The sequence below is a fragment of the Notothenia rossii genome, assembly GCF_949606895.1.
Source record: "Notothenia rossii genome assembly, chromosome: 3".
Classification (NCBI taxonomy): Eukaryota; Metazoa; Chordata; class Actinopteri; order Perciformes; family Nototheniidae; genus Notothenia; species Notothenia rossii.
This window is the reverse complement of record NC_136901.1, coordinates 46,261,768-46,278,452: the sequence shown is the minus strand read 5'-3', so window position 1 is coordinate 46,278,452 and position 16,685 is coordinate 46,261,768. Positions and strand designations below refer to the sequence as shown.

The 16,685-nt window shown below is 47.2% G+C and overlaps 1 protein-coding gene across 2 annotated transcripts in view; it reads right to left on the bottom strand.

The window, feature by feature from the left end:
• LOC307032753 (phosphatidylinositol 4,5-bisphosphate 3-kinase catalytic subunit alpha isoform-like) overlaps nt 1–16,685 on the bottom strand; it is a 71,170-nt gene that overhangs the window by 53,110 nt on the left and 1,375 nt on the right. For both annotated transcript variants that reach the window (XM_079670975.1, XM_079670974.1), the window contains exons 2-9: nt 16,508–16,616; nt 13,498–13,601; nt 12,649–12,811; nt 12,281–12,490; nt 3,484–3,551; nt 1,845–1,973; nt 1,693–1,746; nt 1,497–1,606 (exon numbers count right to left, since the gene is read on the bottom strand). In XM_079670975.1, the coding sequence (XP_079527101.1) occupies nt 1,497–1,606; nt 1,693–1,746; nt 1,845–1,973; nt 3,484–3,551; nt 12,281–12,490; nt 12,649–12,811; nt 13,498–13,601; nt 16,508–16,592 (923 nt within the window). In that variant the 5' untranslated portion in view covers nt 16,593–16,616. The remainder of the gene's footprint in view (nt 1–1,496; nt 1,607–1,692; nt 1,747–1,844; nt 1,974–3,483; nt 3,552–12,280; nt 12,491–12,648; nt 12,812–13,497; nt 13,602–16,507; nt 16,617–16,685) is intronic.

Genomic DNA, 16,685 nt, shown 5'->3' with positions numbered 1-16,685 from the left:
GCTGATTGGCTGTGTACGTGTGTCAGAGATGCTGATTGGCTGTGTACGTGTGTCAGAGATGCTGATTGGCTGTGTACGTGTGTCAGAGATGCTGATTGGCTGTGTACGTGCGTCAGACACGCTGATTGGCTGCTGTACGTGTGTCAGAGATGCTGATTGGCTGTGCACGTGAGTCAGAGACGCTGATTGGCTGTGTATGTGCTTCAGAGATGCTGATTGGCTGTGTACGTGTGTCAGAGATGCTGATTGGCTGTGTACGTGTGTCAGAGATGTTGATTGGCTGTGTACGTGTGTCAGAGATGCTGATTGGCTGTGTACGTGTATCAGAGACGCTGATTGGCTGTGTATGTGTGTCAGAGATGCTGACTGGCTGTGTACGTGTGTCAGAGATGCTGATTGGCTGTGTACATGCTTCAGAGATGCTGATTGGCTGTGTACGTGTGTCAGAGATGCTGATTGGCTGTGTTCGTGCTTCAGAGATGCTGATTGGCTGTGTACGTGTGTCAGAGATGCTGATTGGCTGTGTACGTGCGTCAGAGACGCTGATTGGCTGCTGTACGTGTGTCAGAGATGCTGATTGGCTGTGTACCTGTGTCAGAGACGCTGATTGGCTGTGTACGTGTTTCAGAGATGCTGATTGGCTGTGTACGTGCTTCAGAGATGCTGATTGGCTGTGTACGTACTTCAGAGATGCTGATTGGCTGTTGTACGTGCTTCAGAGATGCTGATTGGCTGTGTACGTGTGTCAGAGACGCTGATCGGCTGTGTACGTGCTTCAGAGATTCTGATTGGCTGCTGTACATGAGTCAGAGACGCTGATTGGCTGTGTACGTGTGTCAGAGACGCTGATTGGCTGTGTACGTGAGTCAGAGGCGCTGATTGGCTGTGTACGTGTGTCAGAGACGCTGATTGGCTGTGTACGTGCTTCAGAGACGCTGATTGGCTGTGTACGTGCTTCAGAGACGCTGATTGGCTGTGTACGTGAGTCAGAGATGCTGATTGGCTGTATACGTGCTTCAGAGATGCTGATTGGCTGTGTACGTGAGTCAGAGATGCTGATTAGCTGTGTACGTGAGTCAGAGACGCTGATTGGCTGTGTATGTGCTTCAGAGAAGCTGATTGGCTGTGTACGTGAGTCAGAGACGCTGATTGGCCGCTGTGTGTGAGTCAGAGACGCTGATTGGCTGTGTACGTGAGTCAGAGACGCTGATTGGCTGCTGTCTGTGAGTCAGAGACGCTGATTGGCTGTGTACGTGTGTCAGAGACACTGATTGGCTGTGTACGTGCTTCAGAGATGCTGATTGGCTGTGTACGTGTGTCAGAGACGCTGATTGGCTTTGTACGTGTGTCAGAGACGCTGATTGGCTTTCTACGTGTGTCAGAGACGCTGATTGGCTACTGTACGTGAGTCAGAGACGCTGATTGGCTGCTGTACGTTTGTCAGAGATGCTGATTGGCTGCTGTACGTGAGTCAGAAATGCTGATGGCTGCTGTACCTGTATGAAGGCGTGACGAAGCCCGAGGCAGGAAGCTGGGAATAAAGACTCTCTTTGGAGACGAGCATCAGGTGAGGTAGACGACCCACGATGATGCAGGATCGGATATACTGCAGATAGACAAGTGGAGAGAGTGAGACAGGTGAAGACAGGTGGAGAGAGTGCGACAAGTAGGGCCTGATGATGAAGTTGTTACCTTGTACTGACTGAGAGGATACTTCTCCAACAGGTACTCATCACAGCCACACACCTGAGAGAGAGACAGGCAGTCACACAGACAGGTAGTCCGAAAGACAGACCGGTAATCAGACAGACAGTCAGTCAGACAGACAGTCCTAGAGTGAGTACCTTGAGGATGTACTGCCCCTGGTACTCCTGCACACAGAGGCGCAGCTGTTGAGGCGACAGGTGCATGGAGCGGCTCTTCTTCCTGATGGACTCGGCTATCAGCTGCTCAGGTAAACTGTCATGGCTCACCTGGACAACAACAACAACAACACAACAACAGCACCTAAACATAGAACAATAGAAACATCCATCCATCTTCTACTGCTCATCTGGAGTCTGGAGAGACCCCCTGACCCCATCCTCCTGCAGCACCTCCCACAGTATCTCCGAGGGAACCGGGCCATACGTTTTCTCAAAATCCTCAAAACACATGTAGACCGATAAGCATACTCCAGGCCAACCCAGAGGACCCTCCAGGCCCCTCCAGGCCCCTCCAGGCCCCTGGGGGGCTGAGTAGAACCACCTCCCTGGGGGGCTGAATAGAACCCCTCTTGATGGTTCCCTGATCCTCTCCTGATGGTTCCCTGATCCTCTCCTGATGGTTCCTTGATCCCCTCTTGATGGTTCCCTGTTCCTCTCCTGATGGTTCCCTGATCCTCTTTTGATGGTTCCCCGTTCCTCTCCTGTTGGTTCCCTGATCCCCTCTTGATGGTTCCCTGATCCCCTCTTGATGGTTCCCTGATCCTCTCTTGATGGTTCCCTGATCCTCTCCTGTTGGTTCCCTGATCCCCTCCCGATGGTTCCCTGATCCCCTCTTGATGGTTCCCTGATCCTCTCTTGATGGTTCCCCGATCCTCTCCTGATGGTTCCCCGATCCCCTCCTGATGGTTCCCCGATCCCCTCTTGATGGTTCCCTGATCCTCTCTTGATGGTTCCCCGATCCTCTCCTGATGGTTCCCTGATCCTCTCCTGATGGTTCCCTGATCCCCTCTTGATGGTTCCGTGTTCCTCTCCTGATGGTTCCCTGATCCTCTCTTGATGGTTCCCTGATCCTCTCCTGATGGTTCCCTAATCCTCTCCTAATGGTTCCCTGATCCTCTCCTGATGGTTCCCTGATCCTCTCCTGATGGTTCCCTGATCCCCTCTTGATGGTTCCCTGATCCTCTCCTGATGGTTCCCTGATCCTCTCTTGATGGTTCCCTGATCCTCTTTTGATGGTTCCCTGTTCCTCTCCTGTTGGTTCCCTGATCCACTCCTGATGGTTCCCTGATCCCCTCTTGAAGGTTCTCTGATCCTCTCCTGATGGTTCCCTGATCCCCTCTTGGTGGTTCCCTGATCCTCTCTTGATGGTTCCCTGATCCTCTCCTGATGGTTCCCTGATCCTCTCCTGATGGTTCCCTGATCCCCTCTTGATGGTTCTCTGATCCTCTCTTGATGGTTCCCGGATCCTCTCCTGTTGGTGCTCTGATCCCCTCCTGATGGTTTCCTGATCCCCTCTTGATGGTTCTCTGATCCTCTCTTGATGGTTCCCGGATCCTCTCCTGTTGGTGCTCTGATCCCCTCCTGATGGTTTCCTGATCCCCTCTTGATGGTTCTCTGATCCTCTCTTGATGGTTCCCTGATCCTCTCCTGTTGGTTCTCTGATCCTCTCCTGATGGTTCCCTGATCCCCTCTTGATGGTTCTCTGATCCTCTCCTGATGGTTCCCTGATCCCTTCCCCCCCAAATCTCTTCTATAACCTCTCAGTAAGCATCTTTACCTTCAGGGTGTATTTCTGTTTGGAGTTAGACGGAGACACGATCACCCAGATAGTGACAATCAACCTCCCTGCAGAGAGACAGGTAAAGAGACAGGTGAGAGACAGACACAGACAGGTAGAGAGACAGGTGGGAGACAGACACAGACAGGTAGAAAGACAGGTAGAGAGACAGGTGAGAGACAGGTGAACAGAGACAGGTAGAGACAGACAGGTGAACAGAGACAGGTAAGAGAGACAGGTAGAGACAGACAGTCTTTGAACAGGAAAAAACATGATTCACTTCCAGTTACGCCTCAACGATAAAACCCCCCTGTTATAGAGTTAAGACTCTTATTGTGGAGGGGGGGTACCTTTGTCCAGCTTGCTGTAGATGTTATTGAGACTCTTATTGTGGGGGGGGGTACCTTTGTCCAGCTTGCTGTAGATGTTATAGAGTTAAGACTCTTATTGTGGGGGGGGGGGGGGTACCTTTGTCCAGCTTGCTGTAGATGTTATAGAGTTAAGACTCTTATTGTGGAGGGGGGGTACCTTTGTCCAGCTTGCTGTAGATGTTATTGAGACTCTTATTGTGGAGGGGGGTACCTTTGTCCAGCTTGCTGTAGATGTTATTGAGACTCTTATTGTGGAGGGGGGGTACCTTTGTCCAGCTTGCTGTAGATGTTATTGAGACTCTTATTGTGGAGGGGGGGTACCTTTGTCCAGCTTGCTGTAGATGTTATAGAGTTAAGACTCTTATTGTGGAGGGGGGGGGGGTACCTTTGTCCAGCTTGCTGTAGATGTTATAGAGACTCGTATTGTGGAGGAGGGTTACCTTTGTCCAGCTTGCTGTAGATGTTATTGAGACTCTTATTGTGGAGGGGGGGTACCTTTGTCCAGCTTGCTGTAGATGTTATTGAGACTCTTATTGTGGAGGGGGGGGTACCTTTGTCCAGCTTGCTGTAGATGTTATAGAGTTAAGACTCTTATTGTGGAGGGGGGGGGGGGTACCTTTGTCCAGCTTGCAGTAGATGTTATTGAGACTCTTATTGAGGAGGGGGGGTACCTTTGTCCAGCTTGCTGTAGATGTTATAGAGTTAAGACTCTTATTGTGGAGGGGGGGTACCTTTGTCCAGCTTGCTGTATATGTTATAGAGACTCTTATTGTGGAGGGGGGGTACCTTTGTCCAGCTTGCTGTAGATGTTATAGAGACTCTTATTGTGGAGGGGGGGTACCTTTGTCCAGCTTGCTGTAGATGTTATAGAGACTCTTATTGTGCAGGGGGGGGTACCTTTGTCCAGCTTGCTGTAGATGTTATAGAGACTCTTATTGTGGAGGGGGGGTACCTTTGTCCAGCTTGCTGTAGATGTTATTGAGACTCTTATTGAGGAGGGGGGGTACCTTTGTCCAGCTTGCTGTAGATGTTATAGAGTTAAGACTCTTATTGTGGAGGGGGGGTACCTTTGTCCAGCTTGCTGTAGATGTTATAGAGACTCTTATTGTGGAGGGGGGGTACCTTTGTCCAGCTTGCTGTAGATGTTATAGAGTTAAGACTCTTATTGTGGGGGGGGGTACCTTTGTCCAGCTTGCTGTAGATGTTATAGAGTTAAGACTCTTATTGTGGAGGGGGGGTACCTTTGTCCAGCTTGCTGTAGATGTTATTGAGACTCTTATTGTGGAGGGGGGTACCTTTGTCCAGCTTGCTGTAGATGTTATTGAGACTCTTATTGTGGAGGGGGGGTACCTTTGTCCAGCTTGCTGTAGATGTTATTGAGACTCTTATTGTGGAGGGGGGGTACCTTTGTCCAGCTTGCTGTAGATGTTATAGAGTTAAGACTCTTATTGTGGAGGGGGGGGGGGTACCTTTGTCCAGCTTGCTGTAGATGTTATAGAGACTCGTATTGTGGAGGAGGGTTACCTTTGTCCAGCTTGCTGTAGATGTTATTGAGACTCTTATTGTGGAGGGGGGGTACCTTTGTCCAGCTTGCTGTAGATGTTATTGAGACTCTTATTGTGGAGGGGGGGGTACCTTTGTCCAGCTTGCTGTAGATGTTATAGAGTTAAGACTCTTATTGTGGAGGGGGGGGGGGGTACCTTTGTCCAGCTTGCAGTAGATGTTATTGAGACTCTTATTGAGGAGGGGGGGTACCTTTGTCCAGCTTGCTGTAGATGTTATAGAGTTAAGACTCTTATTGTGGAGGGGGGGTACCTTTGTCCAGCTTGCTGTATATGTTATAGAGACTCTTATTGTGGAGGGGGGGTACCTTTGTCCAGCTTGCTATAGATGTTATAGAGACTCTTATTGTGGAGGGGGGGTACCTTTGTCCAGCTTGCTGTAGATGTTATAGAGACTCTTATTGTGCAGGGGGGGGTACCTTTGTCCAGCTTGCTGTAGATGTTATAGAGACTCTTATTGTGGAGGGGGGGGTACCTTTGTCCAGCTTGCTGTAGATGTTATTGAGACTCTTATTGTGGAGGGGGGGTACCTTTGTCCAGCTTGCTGTAGATGTTATTGAGACTCTTATTGTGGAGGGGGGGGGGTACCTTTGTCTAGCTTGCTGTAGATGTTATTGAGTTAAGACTCTTATTGTGGAGGGGGGGTACCTTTGTCCAGCTTGCTGTAGATGTTATAGAGTTAAGACTCTTATTGTGGAGGGGGGGTACCTTTGTCCAGCTTGCTGTAGATGTTATAGAGTTAAGACTCTTATTGGGGAGGGGGGGTACCTTTGTCCAGCTTGCTGTAGATGTTATAGAGTTAAGACTCTTATTGAGGAGGGGGGGTACCTTTGTCCAGCTTGCTGTAGATGTTATTGAGACTCTTATTGTGGAGGGCCGGGGGTACCTTTGTCCAGCTTTCTGTAGATGTTATAGAGTTAAGACTCTTATTGAGGAGGGGGGGTACCTTTGTCCAGCTTGCTGTAGATGTTATTGAGACTCTTATTATGGAGGGGGGGGGGGTACCTTTGTCCAGCTTGCTGTAGATGTTATAGAGTTAAGACTCTTATTCTGGAGTGGGGGTACCTTTGTCCAACTTGCTGTAGATGTTATAGAGTTAAGACTCTTATTCTGGAGGGGGGGTACCTTTGTCCAACTTGCTGTAGATGTTATAGAGTTAAGACTCTTATTCTGGAGGGGGGGTACCTTTGTCCAACTTGCTGTAGATGTTATAGAGTTAAGACTCTTATTCTGGAGGGGGGTACCTTTATCCAACTTGCTGTAGATGTTATAGAGTTAAGACTCTTATTCTGGAGGGGGGTACCTTTGTCCAACTTGCTGTAGATGTTATAGAGTTAAGACTCTTATTCTGGGGGGGGGGGACCTTTGTCCAGCTTGCTGTAGATGTTATAGAGACTTTTATTGTGGAGAGGGGGGGGGGTACCTTTGTCCAACTTGCTGTAGATGTTATAGAGTTAAGACTCTTATTGTGGAGGGCGGGTACCTTTGTCCAACTTGCTGTAGATGTTATAGAGTTAAGACTCTTATTGTGGAGGGAGGGGGGGGTACCTTTGTCCAGCTTGCTGTAGATGTTATAGAGTTAAGACTCTTATTGTGGAGAGGGGGGGTACCTTTGTCCAGCTTGCTGTAGATGTTATTGAGTTAAGACTCTTATTGTGGAGGGGGGGTACCTTTGTCCAACTTGCTGTAGATGTTATAGAGTTAAGACTCTTATTGTGGAGGGGGGGTACCTTTGTCCAGCTTGCTGTAGATGTTATAGAGTTAAGACTCTTATTGTGGAGGGGGGGGGGGTACCTTTGTCCAGCTTGCAGTAGATGTTATTGAGACTCTTATTGAGGAGGGGGGGTACCTTTGTCCAGCTTGCTGTAGATGTTATAGAGTTAAGACTCTTATTGTGGAGGGGGGGTACCTTTGTCCAGCTTGCTGTAGATGTTATAGAGACTCTTATTGTGGAGGGGGGGTACCTTTGTCCAGCTTGCTGTAGATGTTATAGAGACTCTTATTGTGGAGGGGGGGTACCTTTGTCCAGCTTGCTGTAGATGTTATAGAGACTCTTATTGTGCAGGGGGGGGTACCTTTGTCCAGCTTGCTGTAGATGTTATTGAGACTCTTATTGTGGAGGGGGGGTACCTTTGTCCAGCTTGCTGTAAATGTTATAGAGACTCTTATTGTGGAGGGGGGGGTACCTTTGTCCAGCTTGCTGTAGATGTTATTGAGACTCTTATTGAGGAGGGGGGGTACCTTTGTCCAGCTTGCTGTAGATGTTATAGAGTTAAGACTCTTATTGTGGAGGGGGGGTACCTTTGTCCAGCTTGCTGTAGATGTTATAGAGACTCTTATTGTGGAGGGGGGGTACCTTTGTCCAGCTTGCTGTATATGTTATAGAGACTCTTATTGTGGAGGGGGGGTACCTTTGTCCAGCTTGCTGTAGATGTTATAGAGACTCTTATTGTGGAGGGGGGGGTACCTTTGTCCAGCTTGCTGTAGATGTTATTGAGACTCTTATTGTGGAGGGGGGGTACCTTTGTCCAGCTTGCTGTAGATGTTATTGAGACTCTTATTGTGGAGGAGGGGGGTACCTTTGTCTAGCTTGCTGTAGATGTTATTGAGTTAAGACTCTTATTGTGGAGGGGGGGTACCTTTGTCCAGCTTGCTGTAGATGTTATAGAGTTAAGACTCTTATTGTGGAGGGGGGGTACCTTTGTCCAGCTTGCTGTAGATGTTATAGAGTTAAGACTCTTATTGGGGAGGGGGGGTACCTTTGTCCAGCTTGCTGTAGATGTTATAGAGTTAAGACTCTTATTCTGGAGGGGGGGTACCTTTGTCCAGCTTGCTGTAGTATTTATAGAGTTGAGACTCTTATTGTGGATGGGGGGGGGGTACCTTTGTCCAGCTTGCTGTAGATGTTATTGAGACTCTTATTGTGGAGGGGGGGTACCTTTGTCCAGCTTGCTGTAGATGTTATAGAGTTAAGACTCTTATTGTGGAGGGGGGGGGGGGGTACCTTTGTCCAGCTTGCAGTAGATGTTATTGAGACTCTTATTGAGGAGGGGGGGTACCTTTGTCCAGCTTGCTGTAGATGTTATAGAGTTAAGACTCTTATTGTGGAGGGGGGGTACCTTTGTCCAGCTTGCTGTAGATGTTATAGAGACTCTTATTGTGGAGGGGGGGTACCTTTGTCCAGCTTGCTGTAGATGTTATAGAGACTCTTATTGTGGAGGGGGGGTACCTTTGTCCAGCTTGCTGTAGATGTTATAGAGACTCTTATTGTGCAGGGGGGGGTACCTTTGTCCAGCTTGCTGTAGATGTTATTGAGACTCTTATTGTGGAGGGGGGGTACCTTTGTCCAGCTTGCTGTAAATGTTATAGAGACTCTTATTGTGGAGGGGGGGGTACCTTTGTCCAGCTTGCTGTAGATGTTATTGAGACTCTTATTGAGGAGGGGGGGTACCTTTGTCCAGCTTGCTGTAGATGTGATAGAGTTAAGACTCTTATTGTGGAGGGGGGGTACCTTTGTCCAGCTTGCTGTAGATGTTATAGAGACTCTTATTGTGGAGGGGGGGTACCTTTGTCCAGCTTGCTGTATATGTTATAGAGACTCTTATTGTGGAGGGGGGGTACCTTTGTCCAGCTTGCTGTAGATGTTATAGAGACTCTTATTGTGGAGGGGGGGGTACCTTTGTCCAGCTTGCTGTAGATGTTATTGAGACTCTTATTGTGGAGGGGGGGTACCTTTGTCCAGCTTGCTGTAGATGTTATTGAGACTCTTATTGTGGAGGAGGGGGGTACCTTTGTCTAGCTTGCTGTAGATGTTATTGAGTTAAGACTCTTATTGTGGAGGGGGGGTACCTTTGTCCAGCTTGCTGTAGATGTTATAGAGTTAAGACTCTTATTGTGGAGGGGGGGTACCTTTGTCCAGCTTGCTGTAGATGTTATAGAGTTAAGACTCTTATTGGGGAGGGGGGGTACCTTTGTCCAGCTTGCTGTAGATGTTATAGAGTTAAGACTCTTATTGAGGAGGGGGGGTACCTTTGTCCAGCTTGCTGTAGATGTTATTGAGACTCTTATTGTGGAGGGGGGGGGTACATTTGTCCAGCTTTCTGTAGATGTTATAGAGTTAAGACTCTTATTGAGGAGGAGGGGTACCTTTGTCCAGCTTGCTGTAGATGTTATTGAGACTCTTATTATGGAGGGGGGGGGTACCTTTGTCCAGCTTGCTGTAGATGTTATAGAGTTAAGACTCTTATTCTGGAGGGGGGGTACCTTTGTCCAACTTGCTGTAGATGTTATAGAGTTAAGACTCTTATTCTGGAGGGGGGGTACCTTTGTCCAACTTGCTGTAGATGTTATAGAGTTAAGACTCTTATTCTGGAGGGGGGGTACCTTTGTCCAACTTGCTGTAGATGTTATAGAGTTAAGACTCTTATTCTGGAGGGGGGGTACCTTTGTCCAACTTGCTGTAGATGTTATAGAGTTAAGACTCTTATTCTCGGGGGGGACCTTTGTCCAGCTTGCTGTAGATGTTATAGAGTTAAGACTCTTATTCTGGAGGGGGGGTACCTTTGTCCAACTTGCTGTAGATGTTATAGAGTTAAGACTCTTATTCTGGGGGGGGGGACCTTTGTCCAGCTTGCTGTAGATGTTATAGAGACTCTTATTGTGGAGAGGGGGTACCTTTGTCCAACTTGCTGTAGATGTTATAGAGTTAAGACTCTTATTCTGGAGGGGGGTACCTTTATCCAACTTGCTGTAGATGTTATAGAGTTAAGACTCTTATTCTGGAGGAGGGGTACCTTTGTCCAACTTGCTGTAGATGTTATAGAGTTAAGACTCTTATTCTGGGGGGGGGGACCTTTGTCCAGCTTGCTGTAGATGTTATAGAGACTTTTATTGTGGAGAGGGGGGGGGGATACCTTTGTCCAACTTGCTGTAGATGTTATAGAGTTAAGACTCTTATTGTGGAGGCGGGTACCTTTGTCCAACTTGCTGTAGATGTTATAGAGTTAAGACTCTTATTGTGGAGAGGGGGGGGTACCTTTGTCCAGCTTGCTGTAGATGTTATAGAGTTAAGACTATTATTGTGGAGAGGGGGGGGGGTACCTTTGTCCCGCTTGCTGTAGATGTTATTGAGTTAAGACTCTTATTGTGGAGGGGGGGTACCTTTGTCCAACTTGCTGTAGATGTTATAGAGTTAAGACTCTTATTGTGGAGGGGGGGTACCTTTGTCCAGCTTGCTGTAGATGTTATAGAGTTAAGACTCTTATTCTGGAGGGGGGGTACCTTTGTCCAGCTTGCTGTAGATGTTATAGAGTTAAGACTCTTATTGTGGAGGGGGGGGGGGGGGGTACCTTTGTCCAGCTTGCTGTAGATGTTATAGAGTTAAGACTTTTATTGTGGAGAGGGGGGGTACCTTTGTCCAGCTTGCTGTATATGTTATTGAGTTAAGACTCTTATTGTGGAGGGGGGTACCTTTGTCCAACTTGCTGTAGATGTTATAGAGTTAAGACTCTTATTGTGGAGGGTGGGTACCTTTATCCAGCTTGCTGTAGATGTTATAGAGTTAAGACTCTTATTCTGGAGGGGGGGTACCTTTGTCCAGCTTGCTGTAGATGTTATAGAGTTGAGACTCTTATTGTGGAGGGGGGGGGGTACCTTTGTCCAGCTTGCTGTAGATGTTATAGAGTTAAGACTCTTATTGTGGAGGGGGGGGGGGGGTACCTTTGTCCAGCTTGCTGTAGATGTTATTGAGACTCTTATTGAGGAGGGGGGGTACCTTTGTCCAGCTTGCTGTAGATGTTATAGAGTTAAGACTCTTTTTGTGGAGGGGGGGTACCTTTGTCCAGCTTGCTGTAGATGTTATAGAGACTCTTATTGTGGAGGGGGGGTACCTTTGTCCAGCTTGCTGTAGATGTTATTGAGACTCTTATTGTGGAGGGGGGGTACCTTTGTCCAGCTTGCTGTAGATGTTATAGAGACTCTTATTGTGGAGGGGGGGTACCTTTGTCCAGCTTGCTGTAGATGTTATAGAGTTAAGACTCTTATTGTGAAGGGGGGGTACCTTTGTCCAGCTTGCTGTAGATGTTATAGAGACTCTTATTGTGGAGGGGGGGGTACCTTTGTCCAGCTTTCTGTAGATGTTATTGAGACTCTTATTGAGGAGGGGGGGTACCTTTGTCCAGCTTGCTGTAGATGTTATAGAGTTAAGACTCTTATTGTGGAGGGGGGGGGTGTACCTTTGTCCAGCTTGCTGTAGATGTTATTGAGACTCTTATTGAGGAGGGGGGGTACCTTTGTCCAGCTTGCTGTAGATGTTATAGAGTTAAGACTCTTTTTGTGGAGGGGGGGTACCTTTGTCCAGCTTGCTGTAGATGTTATAGAGACTCTTATTGTGGAGGGGGGGTACCTTTGTCCAGCTTGCTGTAGATGTTATTGAGACTCTTATTGTGGAGGGGGGGTACCTTTGTCCAGCTTGCTGTAGATGTTATAGAGACTCTTATTGTGGAGGGGGGGTACCTTTGTCCAGCTTGCTGTAGATGTTATAGAGTTAAGACTCTTATTGTGAAGGGGGGGTACCTTTGTCCAGCTTGCTGTAGATGTTATAGAGACTCTTATTGTGGAGGGGGGGGTACCTTTGTCCAGCTTTCTGTAGATGTTATAGAGTTAAGACTCTTATTGTGGAGGGGGGGGGGGTACCTTTGTCCAGCTTGCTGTAGATGTTATAGAGACTCTTATTGTGGAGGGGGGGTACCTTTGTCCAGCTTGCTGTAGATGTTATAGAGTTAAGACTTTTATTGTGGAGGGGGGGGTACCTTTGTCCAGCTTGCTGTAGATGTTATTGAGACTCTTATTGTGGAGGGTGGGTACCTTTGTCCAGCTTGCTGTAGATGTGTTGGGGTAGCTGGGGGCAGGACTCAAGGTTGGGGGGGTACACGTACAGGGCCTGGCTGTGTGCCCCCCCCCCCTCCCGCTCCTCCATCGCCTCCCTGCAGACGGTCAGGATCGACCTCCGGAAGTCCTGGACCTCCGGGTCCTTCATCATCTCGAACTCACACACCGGCATCCCGATGGCAAATCCTGGGGGGGGGGGTTACATTTAGAATCGGGGGGGGAGCAGGGTTACATTTAGAATCGGGGGGCAGGGTTACCTTTATAATGAGGGGGGGGGGGGGGGCTATCTCCCTATTTAATTTCCTCAAAAAAAGACTAGTTACCTGGGGGGTTTCCTATCTTACCTATCTCCCGGTTCAGGATCTTCTCTTCTCTGTTTCCCAGCGGTTCGATGACCTTGAGGATCGGGTGGAACAGCCGAAGGTCACACAGTCTTCTCGTCTCGTCGTAGAACTCCTCCCTCTCTGCCTCCTGGGTCACGCCCACAAAGATGTAGCTCGACTCCTCCTGACCAATCAGAGAGCAGAGATCATTACATTTGAAAAGTTTAGAAATTGCACTAAAAGCTTAATTAACAGTTATACTCCATTCTTGTGACTGAGAGAGAGAAGGTGGGGCTTAAGGATTAGGGGTGGAGCTTAAGGGTAGTAGGCTTACTGGTGGGAGGCGGGGCTTAATGTCAGGAGAGGGGGTGTAATGGTGGGAGGCAGGCCTAATGGTGACTCAAGTCGCATCAGCAGGAGCTTCAGAGGAATGAACCTCCTGCTGATGCGACAGGTGAGACAGCAGTGAGACAGGTACCTGCAGCACTGAGACAGGTACCTGCAGCAGGTGAGACAGCAGTGAGACAGGTACCTGCAGCAGTGAGACAGGTACCTGCAGCAGGTGAGACAGCAGTGAAACAGGTACCTGCAGAAGGTGAGACAGGTACCTGCAGCAGGTGAGACAGGTACCTGCAGCAGGTGAGACAGGTACCTGCAGCACTGAGACAGGTACCTGCAGCAGGTGAGACAGCAGTGAGACAGGTACCTGCAGCAGTGTGACAGGTACCTGCAGCAGGTGAGACAGCAGTGAAACAGGTACCTGCAGCAGGTGAGACAGGTACCTGCAGCAGGTGAGACAGGTACCTGCAGCAGGTGAGACAGCAGTGAGACAGGTACCTGCAGCAGGTGAGACAGCAGTGAGACAGGTACCTGCAGAAGGTGAGACAGTGGGTATTTCCTGGCCTCAGTGAACAGCTGCTGTTTGATGCTGAGCAGAGGAGTCTCTCTGAGGCACTCCAGACTCACCATCATCCCTAAAGATGAGCACAGAGACAAGAGACATCAGAGAGACATGAGACATTATAGAGACAGGAGACATTACAGAGACAAGAGGCATCAGAGACATGAGACATTAGAGAGACATGAGACATCACAGAGACAAGAGGCATCAGAGAGACATGAGACATTATAGAGACAGGAGACATCACAGAGACAAGAGGCATCAGAGAGACATGAGACATTATAGAGACAAGAGACATTACAGAGACAAGAGGCATCAGAGAGACATGAGACATTATAGAGACAAGAGACATTATAGAGACAAGAGTCATTACAGAGACATGAGACATTATAGAGACAAGAGACATTATAGAGACAAGAGACATCACAGAGACAAGAGACATCACAGAGACAAGAGACATTATAGAGACAAGAGACATTACAGAGACAAGAGACATTACAGAGACATGAGACATTATAGAGACAGGAGACATTACAGAGACATGAGACATTATAGAGACAAGAGACATTACAGAGAAAAGAGACATCACAGAGACAAGAGTCATTACAGAGACAAGAGACATCACAGAGACAAGAGACATTATAGAGACAAGAGTCATTACAGAGACATGAGACATTATAGAGACAAGAGACATTATAGAGACAAGAGACATCACAGAGACAAGAGACATCACAGAGACAAGAGACATTATAGAGACAAGAGACAATACAGAGACAAGAGACATTACAGAGACATGAGACATTATAGAGACAGGAGACATTACAGAGACATGAGACATTATAGAGACAAGAGACATTACAGAGAAAAGAGACATCACAGAGACAAGAGTCATTACAGAGACAAGAGACATCACAGAGACAAGAGACATTATAGAGACAAGAGTCATTACAGAGACATGAGACATTATAGAGACAAGAGACATTATAGAGACACGAGACATCACAGAGACAAGAGACATCACAGAGACAAGAGACATTATAGAGACAAGAGACAATACAGAGACAAGAGACATTACAGAGACATGAGACATTATAGAGACAGGAGACATTACAGAGACATGAGACATTATAGAGACAAGAGACATTATAGAGACAAGAGACATCACAGAGACAAGAGACATCACAGAGACAAGAGACATTATAGAGACAAGAGACATTACAGAGAAAAGAGACATCACAGAGACAAGAGTCATTACAGAGACATGAGACATTACAGAGACAAGAGTCATTATAGAGACATTTGACATTACAGAGACAAGAGACATTACAGAGACATGAGACATTATAGAGACAGGAGACATTACAGAGACATGAGACATTACAGAGACAAGAGACATTACAGAGACATTATAGAGACAGGAGACATTACAGAGACATGAGACATTACAGAGACAAGAGACATTACAGAGACAAGAGACATTATAGAGACAGGAGACATTATAGAGACAGGAGACATCACAGAGACATGAGACATTACAGAGACAAGAGACATTACAGAGACATGACTCATTATAGAGACATGAGACATTACAGAGACAAGAGTCATTATAGAGACAAGAGACATTACAGAGACAAGAGACATTACAGAGACATGAGTCATTACAGAGACAAGAGACATTACAGAGACAAGAGTCATTATAGAGACAAGAGACATTACAGAGACAAGAGACATTACAGAGACAATAGTCATTATAGAGACAAGAGACATTACAGAGACAAGAGACATTACAGAGACATGAGTCATTACAGAGACATGAGACATTACAGAGACAAGAGTCATTATAGAGACAAGAGACATTACAGAGACAAGAGACATTACAGAGACATGAGTCATTACAGAGACATGAGACATTACAGAGACAAGAGACATTACAGAGACATGAGTCATTACAGAGACATGAGACATTACAGAGACAAGAGTCATAACAGAGACATGAGACAAGAGTCATTACAGAGACATGAGACATTAGAGAGACATGAGACATCACAGAGACATGAGACATCACAGAGACAGGAGACATTACAGAGACATGAGTCATTACAGAGACAAGAGACATCACAGAGACAGGAGACATTACAGAGACATGAGACATTACAGAGACATGAGACAAGAGTCATTACAGAGACAAGAGACATCACAGAGACAGGAGACATTACAGAGACATGAGACATTACAGAGACATGAGACAAGAGTCATTACAGAGACATTACAGAGACAAGAGACATCACAGAGACATGAGACATTACAGAGACATGAGACAAGAGACATTACAGAGACATGAGACAAGAGACATTACAGAGACATGAGTCATTACAGAGACAAGAGACATCACAGAGACAGGAGACATTACAGAGACAAGAGACATCACAGAGACAGGAGACATTACAGAGACATGAGTCATCACAGAGACATGAGTCATTACAGAGACATGAGACAAGAGTCATTACAGAGACATGAGTCATTACAGAGACAGAGACATTACAGACACAGGAGACATTACAGAGACATGAGTCATCACAGAGACATGAGTCATTACAGAGACATGAGACAAGAGTCATTAGAGACATGAGACATTAGAGAGACATGAGACATCACAGAGACATGAGTCATTACAGAGACATGAGACATCACAGAGACATGAGACATTACAGAGACATGAGTCATTACAGAGACATGAGACATTACAGAGACATGAGTCATTACAGAGACATGAGACATTACAGAGACATGAGTCATTACAGAGACATGAGACATCACAGAGACATGAGACATTACAGAGACATGAGTCATTACAGAGACATGAGACATTACAGAGACATGAGTCATTACAGAGACATGAGTCATCACAGAGACATGAGTCGTCACAGAGACAAGAGACATCACAGAGACAAGAGACATTACAGAGACATTCATTGTTACCGTTGGGAAGGCAGCAGTCCACCTGGATGCGGGGGGGCATCAGGTGGAGCCCCCACAGCTCCCCTGACGACGGCCTGGGCACCATGGCAACCAATCAGGACAGGGCTACCTGCAGACAGACAAGTGAGACACAGACAGGTGAGACACAGACAGGTGGGACACAGAGGTGAGACACAGA